At 26.5% G+C, this 27,608-nt stretch overlaps 2 protein-coding genes across 3 annotated transcripts; one reads left to right on the top strand and one right to left on the bottom strand.

Annotated features, from left to right (window-relative positions):
* Window positions 1–10: 10 nt before the first annotated feature.
* On the top strand, window positions 11–17,653 carry LOC113384888. 2 transcript variants are annotated; one of them, XM_026622657.1, is made up of 6 exons: window positions 11–202; window positions 11,920–12,126; window positions 12,733–12,916; window positions 14,270–14,431; window positions 15,734–15,865; window positions 17,359–17,653. In XM_026622657.1, exons 2-6 carry the CDS (start codon window positions 11,994–11,996, stop codon window positions 17,567–17,569), a joined length of 822 nt encoding a protein of 273 aa, XP_026478442.1. In that variant the 5' UTR covers window positions 11–202; window positions 11,920–11,993; the 3' UTR covers window positions 17,570–17,653. The 2 variants fall into 2 exon arrangements, with proteins under 2 accessions (XP_026478442.1, XP_026478443.1); XM_026622658.1 differs by having other exon boundaries at window positions 14,273–14,431.
* LOC113384887 (50S ribosomal protein L1) lies at window positions 1,835–4,538 on the bottom strand. Its single transcript, XM_026622656.1, has 6 exons — window positions 4,215–4,538; window positions 3,140–3,353; window positions 2,476–2,722; window positions 2,245–2,399; window positions 2,069–2,166; window positions 1,835–2,002 (listed from the first exon to the last, which is right to left on the bottom strand). The coding sequence occupies exons 1-6, from the start codon at window positions 4,430–4,432 to the stop codon at window positions 1,852–1,854; spliced, it is 1,083 nt and encodes a 360-aa protein (XP_026478441.1). The 5' UTR covers window positions 4,433–4,538; the 3' UTR covers window positions 1,835–1,851.
* Window positions 17,654–27,608: the final 9,955 nt, after the last annotated feature.

The raw sequence follows: 27,608 nt of genomic DNA on the forward strand, positions 1-27,608 counted from the left end.
TCTACCTGTGTGTATAATGTTTCCAGAAATTGTACAATAATAGTGTTTATAAAGTTTTTTAGTGTAGTATTTGTGAAGCCGAGTTTGTGCGTAGACAATATGTGCTTGTGATTTATTTGAAAATATATTTTATATATTCTCATCGCCGAAAACAAATTGAAATAATGGCAAACAACGGGCTGGAGCGGATCGTATGGATCTGGTGAGTGCTTTCATTTTAATTCATTTCTATTATAATTGTAAGAACGTTTTAGAAAATGAGAAAGATTTATTTTTGTGTTCTTTCTCGATTTTTATGCACGTGCAGACGTTTGTCGATGACAGTTGACTGATGATATTTTTTGCCGCCAATAATATAATAATGGATCGGTTTTATCGATTGTATTGTATAGAATTTTCATAGTTTTTATTAATAGTCGCAGGAAATCGTTGTACAATTCTAACTTTTCGATTACAGAATAGAGATTGATACCAATATCTTACATTTGTAGTCAATAAAGATAAATTCATTTGGGCCGTGAACACATAAGAAACTCTTAATTTAGAAACACCTGCAACTGAAACTGACTGGTAGGCTAATTCAACTTGGTGGAAATTACAAGTTTCTACAAAAAATAAATTTTTGTCAAACAAAACATTCATAAAACCAATATGTTCTTACGGCCCAAGGAAATTGTTCGTTCTTATTTTTTGATGACAGAAGAGAGATTTGTACGATTATCTAATATTTAATTTAAGACAATTAGTTTATCGTTTAAAATTTTGATTTATTTGAACTGAACTGAAATTGTGAACACATAATTAGGAACTACTAACTACACTAGCAACTGGAACTGACTCGTAGGCTCTTTGTATTGGCTGTAAATTACATACTACAGAAAATAAACTCCTATCATACAAAACATTCATAAAACCAACATGCTCCTAAGGGCTAGTAAAACAAATATAACAATTTTGCGGATATATCAATACAAAACTTAAAACAGAACATCCCAAACTCTGTTCGGAACTCTGAATGTTGTTCATATGAACTTTTTGTGTATTCAATGGCATAATTTAAATAACTTTATCATAGTTAAAATTATGAAACGATTGCATAAATATCATTTAAATCCATTTAAATGTTTTAATACCCTAATTCTTCTCATTAATCGTTATATATTACGGATACAGGTTTGAATTTATTGTTTAAATTACATTTCGGTAATAGGTTTTAAAAAGTAAATAATTGTAATTCAAAGATTATATACATATTATGGCGTATGGAACATTTTATTTTAATTTTTTTGAAGTTTCATACTGTAATTAATTATTATTACTAACTATTAACACTTACAATAAAGATACGTAGCTACAATTTTAAAAAAGGAAAAGATGAATGATTTAATTCTCTCAGTTAAAGAAAACTCCAGACTATAGTATATAATGACTATTGCTTATAATGATATAACTGATTATTGTTTATGTTTACATCCATACTGAATTTAATCAATCAAATTAAATCACTAATCAATTTCTATCACTAAATCAATATTATAATATTCAATCATTAAATGAATGTTTTTGCTCAAAATGAGATTTTTAACAATTATACTCTGTAATATAATGGAACTAATATAAAGAATGGTAAAAAATTTAATCATATTATTATGAAGTATATGCTCAGTTATCTGAAAATCTATGCATTACTATTATTCAAGAAAACTTTGAATTAATTATTAACTTACCCTATGGGAAGTTAATAATGTAATAATAATTTAAATTAATAATAGGAATTCATAATGCATATTCAAATAATATATATTCATTCAAAAATATTGTACAGCTATTTTGTATTTGTAAACTAGCAGGCTAGTTGACTTCAGCCTTTGATTCAACTTCTTTTTCTATGACACCGGCGTCATCTTGTTTATTTGGTTTTTTTAAATCATATTCTTTGCTGACATAATTAAAAGGATTGATTTGGAATGCTTCAGCAGATGGCGGACTCGAAACCAAACACCTTTAAAAAATGAATTCAATTAAGTCCAATATTTTAATAACTGATTAAAATTATTCATTTATTAACCTTGTAATAAAAAGACCATCCCTTTTTGGCCTCACACTGTTGACGTCTTCTAATAAAGCATGTAAATTTTCTTCTAATTTTTTTTCATCCATATCTAACTGAAATAATGAATATGTGTTTAGTAAGGTCTTCAAAATTGTTGATATATTTCATTTATAGGTGAAGTTTTAATATACTTTTCCAATACAAGTATCTATATAGCCATAATTCATTTGGTATTCATCTTTTAAAGCATAATATTGTATGCCTGTGTAGAATTTCCTTACTAATTCTCCTACTTCAACTCCCAAATTTCCTGACTGGATATTGGGAAATTTTCTTCTCATTAAACCTAAAAATTGAATAAAATAAGATCTGGTAAAAAAATGAGTTTAACTCAAATTTTGGAAGAAAAGTGTTAAACTTACCTCTAATAGCTACAAGTTCTGGTAGAATATTTGGATGAGCTATTACATAATTGAAATTAGCCAAATTGACTTCTCCACTTTGAATATCTTTGATTAATTCAGGTCCCCCAACGAGGGTGGCACCAGCTTCAGTGGCTTGTTTCTGTGGGGCATCTCCTTTGCAGAATACAATGATAGTTCTTTCAACATTTTGATCGAAAGCATGTGGTATCATTGCAATACGTTGAAATTTATCCATAAATCGGGTCTAGAAGTATTTTATGAATTTACAATAGATGTTTTTATGACATTTTTGTTTCTATGTGATGAACTGAATAGATTCACAATTAATGTTTGTTCAAATAAGTGTTGACCAATCTATTTACCAAAGTAGTAAATGATAATCAGTCAACTGATATTTGATTTCTTAAATCCCATCTCAAATATTTAAGTTTAAGTTTAAAATAATTGAATTAAATTTTTAAATTTAATATTTACTCTTGGTTATTTATAATATAAATAAACTACAGTTTTTATATAGATATACTAATCATTTGTTTGTAATATTTACTTGAACTGTTGCTTTCATAAATATGTCACGTAACCCATTTAATTTATTTGTGATCATTTTTGATCAGTAGAACCCAAATTGTGTTACACGAATAAATAAATATGGCATACTTACAACTTTTTCACCAGTCATGTTTAGCTCAATTTTAACATTTAGATTTGCATCTGGAACATTGTACACTGTAGGATGATGTGTTTGCCTATGAGCAGCTATTGCTTCTGCAAAATCGTAAACTTTCATTTTGTAAAACTTAGAGATGAAAACATTGTCGCTTGAAACATGTTTGTAGCTATCATTGAAATGCTTGTCTATTGTGCTCACGGCTAACCTGAATAATTAAACATATAAATCAATTAAGACAAAAGACAAAAAACTGTTCACTTTATTGGAAAATATGAATAAGCTGATTTTGATTACAACTGAAACCCCAGTAAGAATATTCTATATATTTATATATTTTTTTCAAATTAAGTAAATAAGAGACCATAGTTCAGTGACTGTAAAGAGAAAAAAAGGCAATTTCTTACTTCATCGAGTGCAGTATAAGTTGCAACTGTGAAATACAGTTTTGAAATACTGTTATGCTCCTAAATTATGTTATGGACAATGTGATATGCTCAAATAACCTTTTTCTTGAAAAAAAAAACAAAAAGAACTCGATCTTCATAAGAGAATTTGGTTTATCAGGCTTGGAGTTAAAGATGCTTTACTCCGTTATATAATTTTTGTTAATAATTTTGATGTGTTTAATTAACAAGACGTAAAATTGTTACAGCAGAAGTCAAAGTTAATGCCAAACATAATATTAGTAAAAATATACAATCCTCTTTTGGGCACAGGATTCCGACTAAGTTTAAGTATGTCCTATACATTTATTGTTTTTTCTATAATGTTTAGCAGGCGTGTATATGGATTGTATTCAAGCTAAACTAGATAAATAATGAACACAGTGCTTTTTGACCTTTAGTATGCCAAAAAGCATTTGGTTCAGTGTATCTCCTCGAACACATTTTAAATTTGCCAAATGCTGTATAGTTCATAGTACGTGAAATTGTGGGGCTACTAAGGACTTCTATAACATCAAATTATGGCGTAAATGGTTGGTCCAATAGAGGGTTAATGAGTGCCAATGAAAATGTTAGTTAATTAACATTAACTTATTACATTTTACTTGTTAATTAACACTTACTTATTTTTGGCACGAATATTATGTGGGATGAAACCAACTTTTTTTTCTTCGACTTTAACTCCTTTCTTCTTTCGTGCCTTTTCTCTGGTACCTTTTCTAGCAGCAAAAGTAACACATGATTCATGGAAAGATCTCTTATTACTTAATTTATTTAAATTCGTTGATATTGCATTTGCTCGAGCTATGCTTGTACATACTGATAACATTACACTGAACATTTTTAGAATTTATTATATTGTTACTATTATTATAAATATCTCTATTTTTTATGTTAAAACAGTTGCTTCACATAGCTTTTATATGGGTTTATTCTCAAAATTTAACATAACCTCCAAAATCGATGTCAAAATTAGATCATTATAAAATATGTTCGCTTTATCATTTTTTATATAACAGATGGCACTAGGGTAAAACCGCGCCGTTTTCAAAAGCCCGAATATTGTACGTTTACATGTTTTTTTTTTAACTTTAATACTTTTTCTTACATGTTAAGATACTTATCACTTTTACTAAATACTTTATCACTTACATACATAATACTTTTCCTTACATACATATTACATGATTATTACTTTTTCCATTTTATTACTTGAATTTTAACTTTTCCCGAAGGTAGAAGTCGGTGTATTAACTTATTCTCCAACTCACTCTCGGTGCACAGTGTCAGAGTCCTTGTTTTTTCTTTTTGAGTAAAGGGATACAATCCGAGTACCTCTTACTTGTAAGAGGTATGCTGCTACGACAACTATTGCCCCCTCTGCATATACGTATGCTGCAGCAATGCCCACGAAAGGCCATTTTCACTTGAGATCATATTCGAAATCTATGATTTCAAGTGAAAATTCAGTATCAAGCTGCTTTGATACCGAACCGACCGCAGTTGGATTGTTCAGATCATGTTGAGATTGTCTTAATAATGATTTAAATCAAATATACATAATCAGCAATATACATTTGTCAAATTTGTTTTCTCGACGTTTCAATTCATTTTGAATCGAATGAGACCAAATTGGACAAAGCATGTGTGTGTATATGTGTATGCATGGCCGGTCATGGCGGGCACTGAGGACCGCATGCCATTTTTTTTTCTAGCGCCCCCCCTCCTGTTACATTATTTCTTTAAAATACATTTTAATAATTTTGGATTTAGTATACACAAAATTACATTGTACATTGTACATTGAGTTTAAAGTATTTAGAAGGTCGAGGCGATTCGCGGGTGCTCATAATCAAATTGTTGTCGCATAATCAAATTGTTGTCAACTTTTTAGCACATCCAAAAATGACAGCAAGTTTATTATTGTATGCAAGACTATTTTTAAATTTTTAATTTAAAAATTCTGACCTTCCATTATCAAACATAAAACTCGTAGGTACTTCACGTTGGATTTTTTACATTTTGTTTTTCATTATTTAAAACATCAAAAATTGCATCGTAAATATCTCCTAATTGATATCGTTAGGGCCGAATTGTATGTATTCAGTTTTACTTTCACATCGTGTATAAGATTGTTGTTTTAAAGTTACATTTTTAACGTATTTTAAAATATTGTCCAAAGATGAGTAAAAGATGCAAAGAAATTATATATTCCTTGAAAGATATTGAAAACACTATATTATAAATTTTATATCCGAATCCCGTATTGGCGCCCCCTAAAGCGTGCGCTCGCATTTTTCGCATGCATCGCATTCAAGGTTGGACCGGCTCTGTGTGTGTATGTATGTGAACCGATTTTCGTCGACGTTTTTTCAAAAACGGCTGGACCGATTTTAACAATTCAAGCCATTCGGTGTATCTCGACAAGGACTAGGATCCTAGGATTAATTTTGTGCTACGATCGGCCGAGCCGCTTCTTTGTAATTAGCACAAAAGGGTAAAATTTATCGCCCACAATATTAAATCGATTTTAAAAATTCAAAAACTGTTCAAAAGATATTGATTGGGAATCACTTTGATTTGTTTTTGGTAAAGATCGGACGAGACGTTTCTTCGTAATTAAATGATCTGAATAACATACTAAAATGTTTTAGGCCTCTATAGGCGATTGAATTATAAAATTTTATCAATGTTTAGAATTTCGTTGGATTCTCAAGCGATTCTAATCAGAATTCTATGCCGAAGTGTTCTGTGCTGTTTTGTTTGTAGCTACAGCAGTGATTTCCAACCTGTGGGGCGCGCCCCCCTGGGGGGCGTCTTACCGTTCCAAGGGGGGCGCAAAGCTGTTTCAAAAATATTATTTTTAAATGCTGAGTAAGTGTCAAAAACAAATCAGCAAAATACTTAAAGTACTTTTAAGAGTGTTTGAACTCAAAAAAGAAATTGCTATATTTCTTGCTGATAACAAAAGAGACGGAGCAATCTTGTTTTAGGACACAAAATTCCTCGCAAAATTTGCCTATTTGCGTATTTAGTTGATATTTTTCAAAGACTTAGCAATTTAATTAAATCAATGCAAGGATCTCAAATTTGTGCTTTTGTTCAGAAAGACAAGATTACGGCTTTAATGAAAAAATTAGAACTGTGTATAGCTAGTATCAAATAACTTTATAACTTTAACATGTTTCCCACTTTTAAAATTACTTGTGTTACTGATGAAATAGAAGTAAGTAAAGATCTTATTATTATGTCAGTCATATGACTAGTCTACGAAACCAATTTTCGCATTACTTTGGTGATTTTGGTCATTCAAAAGCAGAGCAGAAAATGATAATTGATTTATCTAGTGATAGCACATTGAAGCAGATGTTTCAGGATGAAAATATATTGTTAAGTTTTGGTTACCAGTAAAGGACGATTTTCCTACTTTGGCAAATAATGCTTTAGACATTTTATTACCATTTATGAGATCTTACTTATGTGAAACAGAAAATTCTTATAATAAATAGTTATGTTTGTATGTATATTTTTTATAATACTGTGTATTATTTGGCATAATTTCAGTTATATTAAGTATATTTAAATTAAATTGTTAGAAAAATAAGAATGGGAGGGGGGCGCAATATTTTTATCATTCGAAAGGGGGGCGCAAAGAAGAAAAGGTTGGAAACCGCTGAGCTACAGATTACCACACATGGTCCACACTCAAATAAAATACATTTTCAGAACACGAAAAAAATGAAACGAAATATGTCAACAAAATAATTTAATTTTTACCATTACAGATATTATGTTTCAAAGATATCCATTGAAAATCGTTTTTAACCCCTTAACTTAAACTGTCGGGCCAAAGTTGTTCAAGCTGGCGCAGCGTTTGTGACTGTTTTCTTACATAGTGTACAGTTTATTACATTTTTTTTTGTTATTATTTTTGAACAGCAATCAGAACCTTACGTCCTATGAGCTGTTGGGCTGAAACTTCTCTTTACTTCGTATTTTTTAGATGGTAACATTGGTAACCCAATGGTTAATCCATCAATATTTGATGATTTTTTGTTATTAGAATTAATCTGATGAGGCCGACATTATTATTGGTACAGTAATGCCGGGCAAGGGCTATTTTCACTTGAAAACATATTGCTATCTATAATTTCAAGTGAAAATCGTTGTCACTGCTGCCTGACAACAGGCTGTTCGAAGTATGTATCGAACCCGGGCCTCTGAAACAAGTCGCGTCTATCTATATGTTAAAATTTTGATTTTGTTTCAATGTGAACTCACAGTCTGACGCATGTAGTCTTGTTAAAAATATTCACTCGTGTAGCTGAAGATCAACTACTGAACAGAATATATTTTTGGAGTTATACTTCTAATTCAACATTCAAAAGGTTGCCTTAAAAGTCATGTTTTCCATAAACCATAATCGATGGTATTTTGCTTATTAAAGTGATATTTCTAATGAGACTTAAATACAACCAGTGAAGTAACTATGAGGTGGCAGATTTTAATCGACATCGATTATTTTACTTTATTGCGATTAAATTCAGAGTGATAATTTGTTTTAAAAGAACTCTCGTAAAAGAGAGTAGGCCTATGTTTAATAGTCGGACATATATGCAGTATAATTGAGTACGTTAAAAATCTCCAAGTTTATTGAAATTAAATCTAGAACAACTTGAGGGTTTTCGCTGATAGGGCCATTGCCAGCAACCATGTTCGACATTTATTGCTACCAAAACAAAGAATAGAAAAACAAATATTTTTTTTGAATAATTGTTAATTTGACTAAAGTTATAGCGATAAAGTTTATGGCCTTAACGAATTAATTATAAAAATTCATTAAAATTTGGAATGAATAGATACGCTTTTAGGACATACACCGTATATCATAAGCATTTTTGTGCAGTTGATTAGATATAAGTGTTTACGGAGGAACATCCTTATGGAGTATTATTATTTCCAAATATTGGGAAGTTCATGCAACATGTTTGAAGACAAAATGCAACGTACAATTAGTATTGATATGGAAAGTATTGTAATACTATTATTTTATTGTTAAATTAGGCAACAGGGCGCTGCAGTAGTTTGGTATGGTTTAGTTACGTAATTGTATTAGGTAAACTAGTATTTCTCCAAAATAGGTATTTTGAAAATACCTGTTATGCCTCTAGTTTATTTTTTTGAATATTTTTTGATATATCTAGTCATAGAACTTTATCAATTTCAATTCTCATTTTCGACATCATCTGCAATTTTCGAAAATTAATATAGATTAAATAAAACATCTTATCGACAGTGACGCCCCATGAAAATGGCATTTGATTCAAGTAAATTATTTTCATTTATTTAAAAAATGAATAAATGAATCAATCAAACAATAATAAAAAAATAATATATTTGCAATAATAAAATGAATTGAATTCCGTTTATTTTATAAAAAAATGTATCTAATTCATCAGAGGTGTATAATACAAAGTACACAACATTGCGAGTTTTCTCCTCCACGATTCATGAAAGTTGTGTTAAATGATATTGTCACGCTGATGACACATCTCCAGCGCGAAAATAACAAATTCCGGTCTCCCATTATTTTATATATTATAGTTATTTGCTATTTTATGGAAGTATTTTAAATTATATTATTAATTTACTTTTCATTCAATCAACGACGAAATAACTACAAATGGTACAATAATTGTAAGTCCGAATCGAGAAATATGACGTCATAATTTTTTGTATAGTAAACTTTTTAAATGCCACTTTTTAAACTTTCTTATGATTTTTATTTTATTATATTTTAGTTTTTATTTGCCATATTACTCCTATAATCGGTGTTGTACCTTCTGGTGTAATTACATAACATTGCTCGTATATTAAAATTTTTTTCTATTTATAAATTTAATAGCAATTCTATAAGTATTCTATAAGCTTTTGCGATCTACTTGAACTCAAAATGTAAAAAAAAATGCCATCTGGCGGTCAAAAATGATCATTAGACATATGCGCATCAAATTATCAGATATTGTATAGAGATTTTAACAATAAGTATAAATTTTGTTTACATTCCTATGGGTTCCGTACCAATGCTTATCCGTTTACGGGCGGCGCGGCGCTTACGCGCTTCGATATTTCGTCTCTATGCATTTAAAGCAGTACGATTGCTTTGAAAAAAAGTTCAGAATTTCCAAAATACATATTTCAAAATACACTTTTCTTCAAAAAGTATTTTTTTCAAAAAAAGTAAATTTTTGTCAAAAATTTATAGTTTCTCAAAAATCTAATTTTTCAGAGCAATTTTTTTCAAAAATGTTAATCTTTTTTTGCCTTAAGGCACGATGCCATGCGCTCCACTAGTTAGTATTATAATTTATAATCGTAGTAGTAATGAACATGAACTAGTAATCTCTAGTCTGGATTCGAGTTTCAGAGGAAATCTTGTGATTCATGTTTTTTGTTTTTTTGACATTTAAAAAATAGCACGATTTTTACTAATGAATTTTGCTCATAATCAGTTTAATTACTGACTCTGAACGAAATGCACTAGTTAAAAATTGTGTTATTTTTAGTTTTTATTTTCTACCCGTTTTTTTTATGAAACTATAGAGTTTCAACAAACTTAGTACATTATTCTTAGAGGAGGGTCTCTAGAAGTCGAACGAACAGTCTTAATTATAGAAAACTTGGGGCACTTGTGTCATTAGTTTTGACTGTGGTTCTAAAAATGTTACTTATGATTTCGAAAGTAAAAATACAAAGCCTAAATGATCAATCAATTAATAAAACGTAACTACAATAATCGAAAAATGGTTTTCTGATGCTCTGGGTACATAAAAAACAGCATCTAGTTTTCAAACTAAACGGAATAAACTTTTTTCCAATTTTTTTCAAGATGGTTCCAATCAATACTATTACCTGTTTCGGCTTGACGTTGAGTTGTGGGACACCTTGCACCTGCATATATACAAATATATATAAATATATATATATATATATATATATATATATATATATATATATACAATAAGTATATATAATAAATATACTAGATGACCCGACAGACGTTGTCCTGTACAATTTGCCTACAATTTTTTAATATCCTATAGTATAGCATAGGACCTATACTAATATTTATCATTTACCTAAAAATAATTGTTTTTTAAATTAGTCTTTACATCAAAATGCATATACATCAATACGAGCGATGTTAAATGCAGAACTGAATTTAAATAAAATGATGAGTCTCAATTCCTACACTATATTGGAAATTGAAGTCTTTTAAATGGTTTAAAAATTATTATATAGTATCCGCGGTAAAAGTACAGTATTACTTTGGATTTTTTCACCCAAAATATTAAAACTGGTTTTTAGTAATTATAATATCTAAATTACATTTATCTTAGTAATATATTAATATACATTATTACCAGGGACGCTCCTGGGGTCCTCAGCGCCCGCATGCCTTTTTGTTTTCCAGATGACAGTTTTCATTTATTTTCAATGCCAAACAATGCCTGACATATTTTCAATGTCAATGACATGTCGTTTTTTGCAATTTTTTCAATTTATTTCTACAATATTAGTACTATATTTTTATAATCACATACACTCTAAAAAATTCCCTTAACAAACTTCAGAAAGATTTATCAGAATTCGAATAATCTTATAAGAGGAGTTTATTTACATTACAGTAGAATTTTATATAAAAGATAATATATATATATATATATATATATATATATATTATATGTATATATATATCAATATTTATGCTAGCAAAAATCAACATAACTTTCAAAAAATTACAGATCGTTTTCATTTTTCGCATTTACTTTTGTGTGAAAATTTTCTTTATCGCTCACTTTTATATATATATATATATATATATATATATATATATATATATCTGTAGCATTCACCCAGACTTTTGAATCCGCACACAATCTTACGTGTGCATATGTATACTTAACAAATAGTGGGTAAAATTGGGGCCAATATGTGATTAGTATATATATTATAATTGGACTTTGTATGTATGTATAAGTAATATATATAAATATAAGAATTTTGTGAAAATATTTTCAGTTTGACTCGAAATAACAATTAGATTACAATGTTTTATATTTTTGGTACAATTTCATCTTTAATGGAATTTCACTTTGACCTATAATTTGGACTTGTTAAAAGTGAAACTTAACAATTCTTAAAAATAATCATTTACTTAAGAGCTAAAAATAATTATAATTTGAAAACCAATATAAAACATCGCCTTGTATGAAAAAGTGTTCATTTAGTTTTTACGTTTTATCGTTCCTTTCTATGTTACTGAAGTGAAGTGAAAACAAAAATTTTCTTTGAAAATAATACTGTAAAAATATATGAAAGTTACATATTTGTAAAACATTATGAAACAAATTCTGATAATTCTGTGTTGGGCGACTTTATCAATAGCACAGGATCTTACATTGGACAATATAAATGAACTGATATCACCTTTAGATGATGATGATGATGCGAGAAGAAGGAAGCACCACTTATGTAAGTTGAAAATTATAATAATAAAAATATAGTTATGCATTTTTAAAAAATAATTTTCTGTTTATTGATTTAATAAGAGCAATTGCACGTTTTATATGAAAAAAAAAAGATTAAAGATTAAAGAAAAGAACTTTTATTTAATACCGTTATGTGGGCTTTGCTACAGTTAAATAAAGAAAACTGTTCTTTTATAATTTTTATTTATTAATTGTTTACTTGTGTTTTGAACTGAACTTGAAAATGCCATATAGATTTTTAATGTTTCTCAAATATCATGGGAATATGATGGATATCAACAGCGTGGTGATGTTTGTTTTCATTTTTCAATAAATTTGCTAACGGTATACTTCGTACCGTTTAAGTTCGTAAAACTTTAAATAATCTATTAAATTATTTCATAACAAATGCAAATGAGAATTGATTTTCACATACACATACACACACACATATATATATATATATATATTTATATATATATATATATATATATGTATATATATATATATATATATATATATTAAATTTTATTGTATAGATTTAATAGTATAGATTACTATATATAATTATAACAAAATATTAACCACTTCTTATTCTTATTATTTGCAGTGTTTGGAGGTCTGAAAGGTCTTAGCAAATTTCTTTCAATAAAGCTAAAAGTGCTTTTAGCATTAGCATCAATAGCTATAATTGTCGTGGTAGTAATTAAAGGACTGGGTGCGTTCAAATTGCTTGGATTGGGTTCCTGTCCGGAACCAGTTATATTGACACACGAAACTCCAACTTTTTATAGGTAAGTGGTCACTACGGGTAAAATTTCTATAAATACCTAATCAATAAATAAACGCTCTTGCTGCTTCATTTGAATTCATTTTTACGCAATTTGTATCAAAATATATCAAAGACCTTAACTAATATTTATGTGATACATGATTACAGATTTTTAATAGTTTAAATTACTTCATATATCATTATTTCTATAGTATTTTAATTTTTTAAATTGAGAATTGAATGAGTAAAATGATAATCGAGAACTGCCACGAAATTCTTTATACGCAAAATGTAACATTTTCTTGTTGAAAGATGCACTAATAAATTTTGATGCAGCAACAATAATTAATCACGCAATATATATATATATATATATATATATATATATATGTATATTTATGTATATATATTAGGGTGATCTTTAAAATGGTCATTTTCGAATTTCCTTGCTCCCAGGGGCTCAAATGGAACCATTAGAGCGCAATTCAATCAAAGTTTTGTATGGAAATAGCATGGAAAAATTTTCAAAAATTTTAAAAATGTTTTTTTGATATAATTTAGCGAACAAATGAATGAATAAAGCTCATTCATTTGTCGCTAAGTTATATCTAAAACATTTTTTTTAATTTTCAAAATTTTTTCCATGCTTTTTCCATACAAAGTTTGAATTGCGCTCTATCTAAACGTTAATATTAAGAGCTAAAACTTTCAGAGAATTGTTTTTTATCAATTTGGAACCGTTTGAGCCCCTGGGAGCAAGGAAATTCGAAAATGACCATTTTAAGGACCACCCTAATATATATATTTCTTTATGATATAAATAGACAAGTTACATTTACAAAGACGGCATAAAAATACTACATATAAATATTTTAACCCAAATGAATCATAAATAGTTATAAATCCAAATAAATTAAAAATTATAACTAGAAATTTTGCTCTATATTCGATATAATTTGATCAATTCAAAATTGCTACGAAAGTTTTGTGTAACTGCATTATTGGTTTTATTTTTATTATCTTTTCTTAATGTGATGGCACGGTTTCGAATTATCTTTTGCCATAAATGCAAAATGATTTGTGAAACAAGAATATAGCTAAAATAATAGTAATTGGATGATATATATCTGGGTGTATTTGTAGTGTAGAATTTTTGTACACTAATAATTGTTGACCAATCATTGTTGTGTTGTTACATTTGCAAAAGCTGGCAAAGCAAAGACCAAAGTGGATACAAAAGTTATTCGTTTTTTCTGTAATACTTTCTATTTAATTGTAATTTCTGCCGCAATAAAATTGTGGAATATAAACAGAAAATGTATCTAAATTCCTCGAGTGAATAATTATTAATCATTTCCTTTTATTTTATTTTCAGCAGTGAGCCCCATCACCATCATGAACACCATGAGCATTTTTCGCCTGAATCCTATTCCGGCCCTGTTTACACTGAATACCCGTCAGAAGGTGGGCCCTACCCAGCTGCAGTAAAGCGAACCCAGAATTTTGATATGAGTGGTGGAAGACAAATGCCAATACGGTGAGACTACATATCTTCTTATTGTTAGTTGATTTTTTTTGCCTATGCTGATTAAACTTTGTGTGATAATAAAATACATAAAATTTCACATACAACGGAAAGTTTTAGCAACCTAACTACCGTAGGGTAGTTATAGTAATTGGCCAAAAATCGAAAACGAAATTTTTTGCATTTCTCGTCGATTTGAAGGTTTCTGAACAATTTGGTTTCAGATACCCCAGAAAAAATGGATGTGTGTGTATGTGTGTTTTGTATGTCCCCATTTTTTTGTCCACGTTTTCGAGCGCACGGATCAACCAATTTGAATGGTTCAAAAAACATTCGATTCCTATTGATAGGGAAATATGCTCATTAGTTTTTGGCAAAGGCAGGTCCAACCGTTACGGAGATGCGGAGCAAAGAGTGCAGAAAATACAAATCGAGTTTTTGAGAGAACGGAGTATCCGATTTGGATTATCTTAAAAACATTCAATATGTAATGATTGGGAGAAGAGGTGATTAGTTTTTGGCAAAGACAGACATTTCAGAGATACAGAGATAAATGGACAAAAAATGGCAATTTTTGGAGAGAACTAAGCGTCCGATTTGAATGATTCAAAGAACTTTCTGCTTGTTTCAACAAAATAATTGCTTTTGGAAAAAATAATTGTTTTTTGTATATTGAAAATAATTCAGATTATAATTTTAATTCTGACTAAAGTTCTAACATACTTTAAACAAATAATTTCAACGTTGCAATTCAGTTTATATGTCTCTTATAAATATTAGACAATGTTACAATATTTATAATAATCTATTTGAAAACATTTAATATTTGTCGAATATTTCGTTACGGTACGGAAATTTCCAGCAATTTTCCTTAAGGCGCGATGCCATACACCGCTAGTTAATTTTTAATTACTAACCATGGTCTAAAATATGAATTTGCATAAAAAATGTTGATAGGAGTCTGTGTTTAGGAGAACAAGAGAATTTTTCTGGAGAACTGTTCGACCAATTTAAATAACTCAACACATATTCGATTTACATCGAATAAGTAGTCTCACACTTCATCCTTTTTTAAATATAATCAATATTTTCAAAATGTCAATATTTTCAATAAATCCAAATTTTAAAAGCTCCAAATTTGTTAAACAATGTAATTTAATTGAAATGTTTTATTGTCATGATCTGTTTGAACGGTTCATATTATTTTTTTGTAGATTTAATATAATTAATAATATAATTCATATATAAAAAATACGTCAAAGCAACTTCTTAATTCTGGGTCATTTAACTATAAAAATTTCAATATATTTACAGAGTGGATATAGAAGATTTAGCATTCCGGGTCCTTGGTGTACACAGTGATGTCTGCAGAAGACGATTTGTTTGTGAGATGGACGAAAAAACGAACGCCAGCAGCTTCTTACAATTTATGTTCAAGATGATCAGGTAAAAATCAAACAATTTTTTCCTGAAAAAATCCTGAAATTAACATTCATGTCGATTAAATTAAAATAGAAAATATTAATTGTCATTACTGAAAATCTATGTAAAAGATTTTCAATTTATATTAAAGTTATAAGCTTCATTTTATAATATTCACAAATTCGGCTGACAACTTTATTTTGAGAGAAATGTGTTCTAATTGGCCTGATACAGTTATAATTAGCATTACCATAAAAATATATTTATCAGTTATTCAACAGAATTTTAGTGCTGAATGTCATTTTCTACCAAATTTAACCAAGGTTTGCTGAAATTCTTTTCAAAATTCTAATGACATCAACAATGATTTTATCATCGATAACCCCTAATGATTTTCATTATTTTCTATACTATCTATTTGTATCATTATTTTCATTCGGATAAAATATTAACTACACAACCAATCTATTAATTAATCAATAGATGTTAATTAATAGTTAATAAAAATATAATATAAAAATTCAAGACTAGTATCCGTCAATATCGGATGAAAAATCTGGGTTTATTTTATAAGTTTGAAATTTATTACATTTGAATTCTTTATTTTAACATAAGCAGATATTACATACGGTTCTGTTTCTACACTGTATTAAACAAAAAACATAATAAATTCAATAAAATATTTTACATCTAAAAGTGCGAATTACAGACCTACGAAAAGTTCTTTAAATAAAAAAGTTGATGTCTGGAATTAGTACTTTTAGTACCGGTACTGTATAAGTATATTCAGTTCTTTGTTATGTACTGATCACCGTTGGCGTCCATACTTAAATATAATGAATATTTAGAATACAAATTAGAATCAAATATAAAATTATTAAATTGCATTATTAAAATTACATATACTATAAGTTTGTTTAAAATGTATCAATTCTAAATAGCATTGATTAGGTTTTAGTGAAAACTAAAAAAAATAATTTGAAATAAGCATTTTCAATTATATATATTGGGGGAAGTAAATGCAAGGAAATTGCTACTCACAACTATTTATTTTATAATCCATAGCCTCGAAGTATTATAAACAACTTGAAATTTTAGAACATATTGCTTTTTCTTTAAAAACTTTTAATTTAAATATAAAATCACATGACTAGTGTATTCGTCAATCACAGATAAGTACTTAATATTTTACTAATCAAAATGTTAGAATTATGCTAATTGAACTCTGTAAAACTGTCTTACAAAAATGTCACAAAATAATCTACTTTTTTGCTAATATTACTTTTTAAAATTTAAATATAAATACAGTTTTTAAAGAAATATCGTTCAACCATAAGATGGATACTATTCTTAAATGTTCGTGGTTAAAAAATTATGAAAAATCTTCACATGATATTTTTTTATATGAAAGTTTTTCAACTAACAATAAGCAAAAGCAAGTTACGGAAGACTAAACGATCAACATGAAAATTATAATATTTTGCATATGTTCACCATAATTTTCCTTATTTTTTCAGTAAAGGAATGTTTGATAGATATCGTGACAAAAATAACAAACCCAAGGATTATGAAGATTGTCGAAGATTATATTCAAAATGTATGGGAGATAATGTTTTTACATACGAAACGGGAAATTCAACGACTACATACGAACACAATGTCAACAAAGTTGATACAGAGATTGAGAATGATATTATGCAAAATCAAAATACAACCACTGCTAAGTAATATAAGTATCGACTGACTATAATTAGTGTGAATACTACTACTAATACACTACACTTAACCTCTTAACTTAAAATGACGAGCATAGCCCGCGTGCGATTGCTAGGCCAAAAGTGAATATTACGGGCATAGCCCACGTACGATATTCGGGCCAGGAGCAAATATTACGCATTTCGGGCATGGGCCGGTATGGTGAACGCACGTACTATAAAATATTTATTCATACGAAGCTATAAAACACAAAATTATTTCTATTTTTGTGATAAATCGTACGCTTTGAGGGAAAATGGTCACAAACGCCGCGTCAGCCTGAACAACTTTGGGCCGACATTTTCGAATCTAAATTGTTAGTTAAGGGGTTAACTAATCACCATATTGCAATGAAAATGTAATTAATGGTTAAGAAATCTACATTTTCAAAATGCTCGTTTTAGAATAAAGCGTTTTTATTTTAATATTATATTCAGTACTAATTATTTTTAGAAACTTCCCAACTAGTCACTATTCAAATTTAGTCGCTTACGGCAATAAATCACAATATTATAATCTATCGGCGAAAATAATCTTCATTTATAAAGAAAGTTCGCAATTTTTTTTCTAAAATCTAAATTACAATAGCACATTTGAATTCTAATATCAAAGGTTACCAGGACTTTCTAAAAAAAGCTCTTAGTTTGTTTTAAGGCACAATTTTTTTTTTGATAAAATATCTGAATATGTTTAAATATCTAGATATAAATTATTTCTGGAAGTTTTTGAATCAAGTTTAGAATCACTAATGGAAGCATTAATATGTATGTTTGAGCGTGCGTATCTGATTAAGGAACAATTTTTGTTATTGAAATTGAACAAAATATCTTTATTATTAAAATTGATCTGTTATTGAAATTAACATATTTATCAGAATGTGACAGATGGCTTACTTATACAAATTGGTTTTATTTATTTCGATTTCATTCAAATTTGAAGCCATGAAAGTGAAAGGCATGTTTAATTAATTTAATCTTCTAAATGAAAATTTATACTTTTTGATAAAAAATGAGTTTAATAATCATGGTTTAAATTAATTGTCTTTTCTTTCTTACTTTATTTTTATGGTAGAATGTAATAGTTATTTTAAATTTGTAAGTATTTATGTTTAGATGTATTTATATTTATTTGTAAATTTATTTATTTTATTATATTATTTATTCAATATAACTATAACAAATAAAAAAAAACATTGTATTTATAGTAATTATTTAAATAATCGAGAGCAACCTAGTTTTCATTTTTTAATTAGAAAATTTTGTCAATTATTTAAGAGAATTTTATTTTTATAAGATAATTTAAACTTACAATCGAAAATAAGCTTTTGATTTATAAAATTATGATAATTTCTACATGTATATGTAGACACAAATGTTCCAAAAATTATAAAGCAAAAGAAAATAATTATAATTGTAGCATAATCATTTGCACCGTACGTAATTATTTATTTCAAATAGTGATATTTTCAATTATAATAATAATATTAATTAATATATAATTGTTAATTTTGATTAAAGAAACGTATAGGCAAATTTTACTGAACTTATGAAATAACTTTCTTTAAGTTTCATGTCTTTAATAAAAGCTATTGTCAATAAAAATGATTTACTAATTTTGCTGAATTTAGTTAAAACAATTGATTTTTTTTATTACATTTTTTCAAATTTTTTTTGAAAAATGTCAATATTCAAAAATTTAGGATTTTTTTTGCCGAGTGAAGAAAATATAAGTAAAGAGGACCTTATATGACCTAATATTTTTATGCAGAATTTTATATTTTTAAAAATATCGTTTTTATTTAATTGATATACTTTTTATGCTGTAAACGCACTATGAGGTGTATAACTATTTATTATTAAAAATTTACTATTAACATTTAATAGGAAATTATATTTCTATACTTTAATATATATTAACCCTAGTAGAAATGTATCGTGGCTAGAGGGGTAAAATATCGTGGCGCAATATTCGAATCTTGTCTTTAGATGGACCGGGCAATATTTGTTTTCAAAATTATGGAAAATTTGGAAAATTCATCGGAAAAGTGTTTTATATGGTTTATTACAAATAATAAACATGTTTACCATCTGATTTACGCCTCTAATTTTATATTTACACGAATTATACATGATTTTTAAATGTGGGTTTCATGCATTTTTTTTCTGGGCGACCAAGATTCGTGTTTTCAGTATTATCGAACTTGGGAAATACATGGTATTTATAAGGGTCACGAAAAAAATTAACTTTAAATAATTAATTAGCCCCCAAATCATGATTAAGGCTTTTAAAAAGTCATATGTTCGATCGCAATTAATAGTTTGATACATTTTTCTTATAAATTCAATATAAATTTTAAACGTGGGTTTTATGCATTTTTTTCTGGGCGACCAAAATTTGTTTCTCCAGTATTATCGAACTTGGGAAATACATGGTATTTATAAGGGTCACGAAAAAAATTAACTTTAAATAATTAATTAGCACCAAAATCATGATTAAAGCTTTTAAAAAGTCATATGTTCGATCGCAATTAATAGTTTGATACATTTTTCTTATAAATTCAATATAAATTTTAAACGTGGGTTTTATGCATTTTTTTTCTGGGCGTCCAAGATTTGTTTCTCCAGTATTATCGAACTTGGGAAATACATGGTATTTATAAGGGTCACGAAAAAATTAACTTTAAATAATTAATTAGCACCAAAATCATGATTAAAGCTTTTAAAAAGTCATATGCTCGATCGCAATTAATAGTTTGATACATATTTCTTTTAAATTCAATATAAATTTTAAATGTGGGGGTTATGCATTTTTTTTTTGGGCAACCACGATTCGTTTCTTTAGTATTATCGAACATGGAAAATACATGGTATTTATAAGGGTCACGAAAAAAATTAACTTTAAATAATTAATTAGCACCAAAATCATGATTAAAGCTTTTAAAAAGTCATATGTTCGATCGCAATTAATAGTTTGATACATATTTCTTTTAAATTCAATATAAATTTTAAATGTGGGGGTTATGCATTTTTTTTCTGGGCAACCACGATTCGTTTCTTTAGTATTATCGAACATGGGAAATACATGGTATTTATAAGGGTCACGAAAAAAATTAACTTTAAATAATTAATTAGCACCAAAATCATGATTAAAGCTTTTAAAAAGTCATATGCTCGATCGCAATTAATAGTTTGATACATATTTCTTTTAAATTCAATATAAATTTTAAATGTGGGGGTTATGCATTTTTTTTTTCTGGGCAACCACGATTCGTTTCTTTAGTATTATCGAACTTGGGAAATATGTGGTCTTTATAAGGGTTACGAAAAAAATTAATTTTAAATAATTGATTAGCACTGAAAACACGATTATAGCTTTTAAAAGGTCATATGCTCGACATTCACATTAATGCCTTTGTGTAAGTGTCAATATTAAAACCAATTTGGGCTCCATATAATATATTGATAAACAATATTTAAATCCCATTCAAAACTAATATAAGCTCAATATTGAAAATCAATATATGATTAATATAAATAAACAATATTTACTTCAAATTCAAAATTATTATTTAACCCACATTTAAAAATATTATTTAATTCATATAAAAAACAGAATTTAACTCATTGATAATATCTTAGCTAATACATAGCTAATCATTGATCCGCTCGATCGTAATTAACAGTTTGATATAAATTTTATATGAATTCAATATAAATTGTAAATATTATATTCACATTTATTTTTTCTTTATTATCGAACTTGGGAAATAAGTAACATTTACATTGGTCAAGAAAATAATCAATTTTAAATCATCAATTAGCACCAAAAACATCAATGGCGACTCCTAAAAAACACATTTTTGATCAGAATTAATTAATTAAAGCTAAAATAATTAAATCCATTATTAAACGTGAAGATATACAAAAATCTTCATTTTCGATTTTCGTCTCATTACTATAAATACCCTAGGGGAAGTTAAAAAAGCAATAAATAATTTAACTATATTGTATTTATTTATTAACTATATTATTTAACGACATTGTAAGTATGTCATCATTCAGTAAACAAAACAAAAATAAAATTATACAAGATTATAGTAGTACAAAAGTACCAGAATAATTAACAAACTTAAATAATGTCAGTACGTACCGCACTGAGAAAGAAAAATTAAACAAAATGTTTGATAAAAAAAAAAATCAAAACTTCGAATAAAATAAATGTTAAATAATGAAATTTTGTAGTTAGTCACATGACTTGCTTAAATTTGTTTTTTTTCTAGTTTGGTATGTATTAATATTATTTAAATCTGTTATCATCTGTTAAATCTGTTAATATATCGATTTATATTTATAAATATAGACGTTTTAAAAATATTCTGAAATTGCACTATGTACATGTATATGGTTTATGTATGAACATCTGGTTTTTGAGAATGTCTCTTCTTTCTTTCATATAACCGATATTTGTATAAGGCTATCTCACTTCGTGTACGGTCCTTCGTACGAATCGTTGTCCTTCGTCCTCGGTGTTTCTAGACGACTACCTAACTATATGTCAGTTGTGGTCAAAATTATTTTATACGTATTTTATGAACTAATATTATATCATTGCACTTTTGTTTTAATTATTTATTCTTACATTTTTAATAGCAATTATTATTTATATTACTATACTAGTTTATTATTTACATTAATGTTATTTAAGAGTAAAAGTTTAATTAAAAAATTATTTAAAGGCAAAAGAAGTCTTCTTTAAATTTATTACTGTGTACATAGTAAATAATGTGATTATAAAAAATGCTTGTTGGTTAGTTCTTGAAGAAGGAAAGAATCCATAAGCCCATAACGTAGGATAAAATAAGTGAAATATTATTATGTTTTGTGAAGATAAAATTTATTTACTATAACTCAGCAAAAAAAAATTAATAATAAATATAAACATTAAAAAATTTCTAAATGTAAACATATTTGATATAATGATAATTAATAGCAATTTTATTAATTTTGTTTTGAATATTTTCTAAGTAACGTTTCACTGATTATGCAATTTACTAACTCTCTTATATTGAAATGAATGAAAAGGGAGTTATGGATATACTTTATTGACTACTACACTGAATAAACTAATAACAACAAATTAATGAGCGTATACTTTGTAACATAAAATGATACAAAAACATAAAAATACATAAAAATATGTTAGAACCGCCCTTTGATTAACAATGCTCTAAGTGTATTGCATCACCATCGAACAAAGCGCAGAACCTCGCGTTTTTCAATAGTATGAAATTCGTTACGCAGTGCATTTAGCAATTCTTGTTGAATTTAGAATTTATTATAATATTAAAATATATTCATAATATATAATAAGTCTAGAAAAATGTGAATATTTAGTGAAAAATAAAATGATCTATAATATCAAATGATAATTGGCTAAAAACATATTTTGTGAACAGTTTATAATTAAAATCAAGCGGTTAATTAACATAATTTTGAGTTTTATGTTTAAGGTACGTAAGTATATTCATTACTTATATTATATAAACAACATACATATTTAGTAAACAATGATGTATTTTATATATTCTAGATTGACTAAATTGAAATGGATGTAAAATCAGCTGTAATATAAAAACTATCATATAGCAAAAATGGATTTGATAAAAGGTGATAAAAATATTAACAAACTTATTAAATGCAGACTTTTCAATAATTTATTATCGCTTTTGAATATTTGATATTCGTATTTCCATCAACAGTTTTTTGTTTTAATTTAAAATTATAATTGTACTGTTTTAAATTAATGTTAAAATTTTATATTAACTGTATTTTTAATTATTTCAGATTTAACTGTGATCGAGTTCTAGAAAATAGTAGTTTTCAATAAACTACAATGCCAGAAATGTTTTTTCTATTAAAAGCTAAGTAATTGAATTTATGATGAGTTTATAAAATCAATATATTCCAGAAATATTGCTATAAAATATTAATAAATTTTATCTTATTTCAGGTGTAATCGTGATCGAATGCAAGAAAATGGTAAAATATGTGTGAAAATATCCAAATAATATAAGAATTTTCATCACTAATTAAAATACTTATAAATCGACAATTAAGGCGATAGGATCAACAAAGATGAGATTATGATTTACCATTAAGATCCTCCAAATTATTATAACGACTGAAAATATTTTGATTATTAAGATTCAATACATAAACTATTTAAAAATGTATGTATTCATTTAGAATAAATAAACTTTTATTATCAATGAGTTAAATACTGTTTTCCTATATAAATTGAATAATATTTTTAAATGTGGGTTAAAATAATAATTTTGAATTTGGGGTAAATATTGTTTATTTATATTGAGCTTATATTGGTTTTTTATGTAGGGTAAATATTGTTTATTTATATTAATCTTATATTGGTTTTCAATATTGGGCTTATATTAGTATTGAATGGGATTTTAATATTGTTTATCAATATTGGTTTTATATGGGGCCTATATTGGATTTAATATTGGATTTATATGGGAAAATGTTAACAGAATAATATTGTAGCAATATTGGTAAACAATATAGAGCCCATAAAAAGTACAATATTGCGCCACGATTCGTTTCCACTAGGGAATATTTTGATATATTTATTAAATATAACATTACTTACAAAACAATGTTGTTTTTACTATTATATAATATAAAAATATACAACATATAAAACACAATATTGTAATTTCAACATATTTAATAAAAGAAATTAAAGTTCTCTACATTCGTCTCTTACATATCGCACATCATCCTCCGCTCAGGAAAGCAGAAAATCGATTTTTTTGTACCAAAAAAATATTTTTTCCAAAAAATTTTTTGACCAAATGTTTTTTCCCAAAATTTTTCTGACCAAAAATTTTTTTCTCAAATTTTTTTTCCAAAAAATTTTTTTCCCAAAAACTTTTTTCCTAAAATTTTTTTCCCAAATTTTTTTTCCAAAAAATTTTTTCTCCAAAATATTTTGACCAAAATTTTTTTGACCAAAAATTGTTTTCCCAAAATTTTTAGGGCATTCGTCTCTTACTTATCGCACATCATCCTCCGCTCAGGAGAGCAGAAAATCGATTTTTTTGTACCAAAAAATTTTTTTTTCCAAAAATTTTTTTGACCAAATATTTTTTCCCAAAATATTTTGACCAAAAATTTTTTTCTCAATTTTTTTTTCCAAAAAATTTTTTTCCCAAAAATTTTTTTGACCAAAAATTTTTTTCTCAAATTTTTTTTCCCAAATTTTTTTTCCAAAAATTTTTTTTCCCAAATTTTTTTTGACCAAAATTTTTTTGACCAAAAATTGTTTTCCCAAAAATTTTTTCCCAAAATTTTTTTGACCAAAAATTGTTTTCCCAAAATTTTTTTGAACAAAATTTTTTTGACCAAAAATTTTTTTTGCAAATTTTTTTTCCAAAAAATTTTTTCCCAAAATTTTTTTCCCAAAATTTTTTTTCCCAAAAATTTTTTTGACCAAAAATTTTTTTCCCAAAATTTTTTCCCAAATTTTTTTTTCCAAAAAATTTTTTTTCCAAAATTTTTTTTCCCAAAAATTTTTCTGGCTAAAAATTTTTTTTCCAAAATTTTTTTTCCAAAAAATTTTTTTCCCAAAATTTTTTTTCCCAAAAATTTTCTTGACCAGAAATTTTTTTCCCAAAATTTTTTTACCAAATTTTTTTTCCAAAAAATTTTTTTCCCAAAATTTTTTTGACCAAAATTTTTTTTTTCCAAAAATTTTTTTCCCAAAATTTTTTTCCCAAAATTTTTTTCCACATTTTTTTTCCAAAAAAATTTTTTCCCAAAATTTTTTTGACCAAAAATTGTTTTCCCAAAATTTTTAGAGCATTCGTCTCTTACTTATCGCACATCATCCTCCGCTCAGGAGAGCAGAAAATCGATTTTTTTGTACCAAAAAATTTTTTTTTCCAAAAATTTTTTTGACCAAATAATTTTTCCCAAAATTTTTTTGCCCAAAAATTTTTTTCTCTAATTTTTTTTCCAAAAAATTTTTTTTCCAAAAATTTTTTTTCCAAAAAATTTCTTGACCAAAAAATTTCTTGACCAAAATTTTTTTCCCAAAATTTTTTTCCCAAGTTTTTTTCCAAAAAATTTTTTTCCCAAAATTTTTTTGACCAAATTTTTTTTTCCGCAAAGATTTTTTTCCCAAAATTTTTTTCCCAAAATTTTTTTCGAAAAACTTTTTTTCCCAAAATTTTTTTTTCCAAAAATTTTTTTGACCAAAAATTTTTTTGACCAAAAATTTTTTTCCCAAAATTTTTTTCCCAAAATTTTTTTCCCAAAAAATTTTTTTCCCAAAAAATTTTTTTCCCAAAAAATTTTTTTCCAAAAAAATTTTTTTACCAAAATTTTTTTGACCAAAATTTTTTTGACCAAAAATTGTTTTCCCAAAATTTTTTTCCCAAAATTTTTTTTCCCAAAAATTTTTTTCCCAAATTTTTTTTCTCAAATTTTTTTTCCAAAAAATTTTTTTCCCAAAATTTTTTTGACCAAAATTTTTTTGACCAAAAATTGTTTTCCCAAAATTTTTAGGGCATTCGTCTCGTACTTATCGCACATCATCCTCCGCTCAGGAGAGCAGAAAATCGATTTTTTTGTACCAAAAATTTTTTTTTCCAAAAATTTTTTTGACCAAATATTTTTTTCCAAAATTTTTTTGACCAAAATTTTTTTTCTCAAATTTTTTTTCCAAAAAATTTTTTTGACCAAAAATTTTTTTCCCAAATTTTTTTTCCAAAATTTTTTTTTCCCGAAATTTTTTTGACCAAAATTTTTTTGACCAAAAATTGTTTTCCCAAAAATTTTTTCCCAAAATTTTTTTGACCAAAAATTATTTTCCCAAAATTTTTTTGACCAAAAATTTTTTTTGCAAATTTTTTTTCCAAAAAATTTTTTCCTAAAATTTTTTTTTCCAAAAATTTTTTTGACCAAAAATTTTTTTCCCAAAATTTTTTTCCCAAATTTTTTTTCCAAAAAATTTTTTTCCCAAAATTTTTTTTTCCAAAAATTTTTCTGGCTAAAAATTTTTTTTCCAAAATTTTTTTCCCAAATTTTTTTTCCAAAAAATTTTTTTCCCAAAATTTTTTTTCCCAAAAATTTTTCTGGCTAAAAATTTTTTTTCCAAAATTTTTTTTCCAAATTTTTTTTCCAAAAAATTTTTTCCCAAAACTTTTTTTCCCAAAAATTTTTTTGACCAGAAATTTTTTTCCCAAAATTTTTTTCTCAAATTTTTTTTCCAAAAAATTTTTTTCCCAAAATTTTTTTGACCAAAATTTTTTTTTCCCAAAAATTTTTCTGGCCAAAAATTTTTTTCCCAAAATTTTTTTCCCAAGTTTTTTTCCCAAAAAATTTTTTTCCCAAAATTTTTTTGACCAAATTTTTTTTTTCCCAAATATTTTTTCCCAAATTTTTTTTCCCAAATTTTTTTTCGAAAAACTTTTTTTCCCAAAATTTTTTTTTCCAAAATTTTTTTTCCCAAAAATTTTTTTGACCAAAAATTTTTTTGACCAAAAATTTTTTTGACCAAAATTTTTTTCCCAAAATTTTTTTCCCAAAATTTTTTTCCCAATTTTTTTTTTCAAAAAATTTTTTTCCCAAAAAATTTTTTTACCAAAATTTTTTTGACCAAAATTTTTTTGACCAAAAATTGTTTTCCCAAAATTTTTTTGACCAAAATTTTTTTGACCAAAAATTGTTTTCCCAAAATTTTTTTGACCAAAATTTTTAGGGCATTCGTCTCTTACTTATCGCACATCATCCTCCGCTCAGGAGAGCAGAAAATCGATTATTTTGTACCAAAAAATTTTTTTTTCCAAAAATTTTTTTGACCAAATACTTTTTTCCAAAATTTTTTTGACCAAAAATTTTTTTTCCAAATTTTTTATTCCCAAAAATTTTTAGGGAATTTGTCTCTAACTTATCGCACATTATCCTCCGCTCAGGAGAGCAGAAAATCGATT

The sequence above is a fragment of the Ctenocephalides felis genome, unplaced genomic scaffold (genome assembly GCF_003426905.1).
Source record: "Ctenocephalides felis isolate EL2017-DRISC unplaced genomic scaffold, ASM342690v1 CF-g0.4_SCAFFOLD_03571, whole genome shotgun sequence".
NCBI lineage: Eukaryota > Metazoa > Arthropoda > Insecta > Siphonaptera > Pulicidae > Ctenocephalides > Ctenocephalides felis.

Excerpts from the sequence above, each read along its gene's own strand:
- LOC113384887 (XM_026622656.1), bottom strand. The coding sequence starts at position 4,432 with ATGTTCAGTGTAATGTTATCAGTATGTACAAGCATAGCTCGAGCAAAT. Across the intron at positions 2,400-2,475 it reads AGAACTTGTAGCTATTAGAG|GTTTAATGAGAAGAAAATTT; the intron begins GTAAGTTTAACA and ends TTCAATTTTTAG. Across the intron at positions 2,003-2,068 it reads GATGGTCTTTTTATTACAAG|GTGTTTGGTTTCGAGTCCGC; the intron begins GTTAATAAATGA and ends CATTTTTTAAAG.
- LOC113384888 (XM_026622657.1), top strand. The coding sequence starts at position 11,994 with ATGAAACAAATTCTGATAATTCTGTGTTGGGCGACTTTATCAATAGCA. Across the intron at positions 12,127-12,732 it reads AAGAAGGAAGCACCACTTAT|TGTTTGGAGGTCTGAAAGGT; the intron begins GTAAGTTGAAAA and ends TATTATTTGCAG. Across the intron at positions 12,917-14,269 it reads GAAACTCCAACTTTTTATAG|CAGTGAGCCCCATCACCATC; the intron begins GTAAGTGGTCAC and ends TTTTATTTTCAG.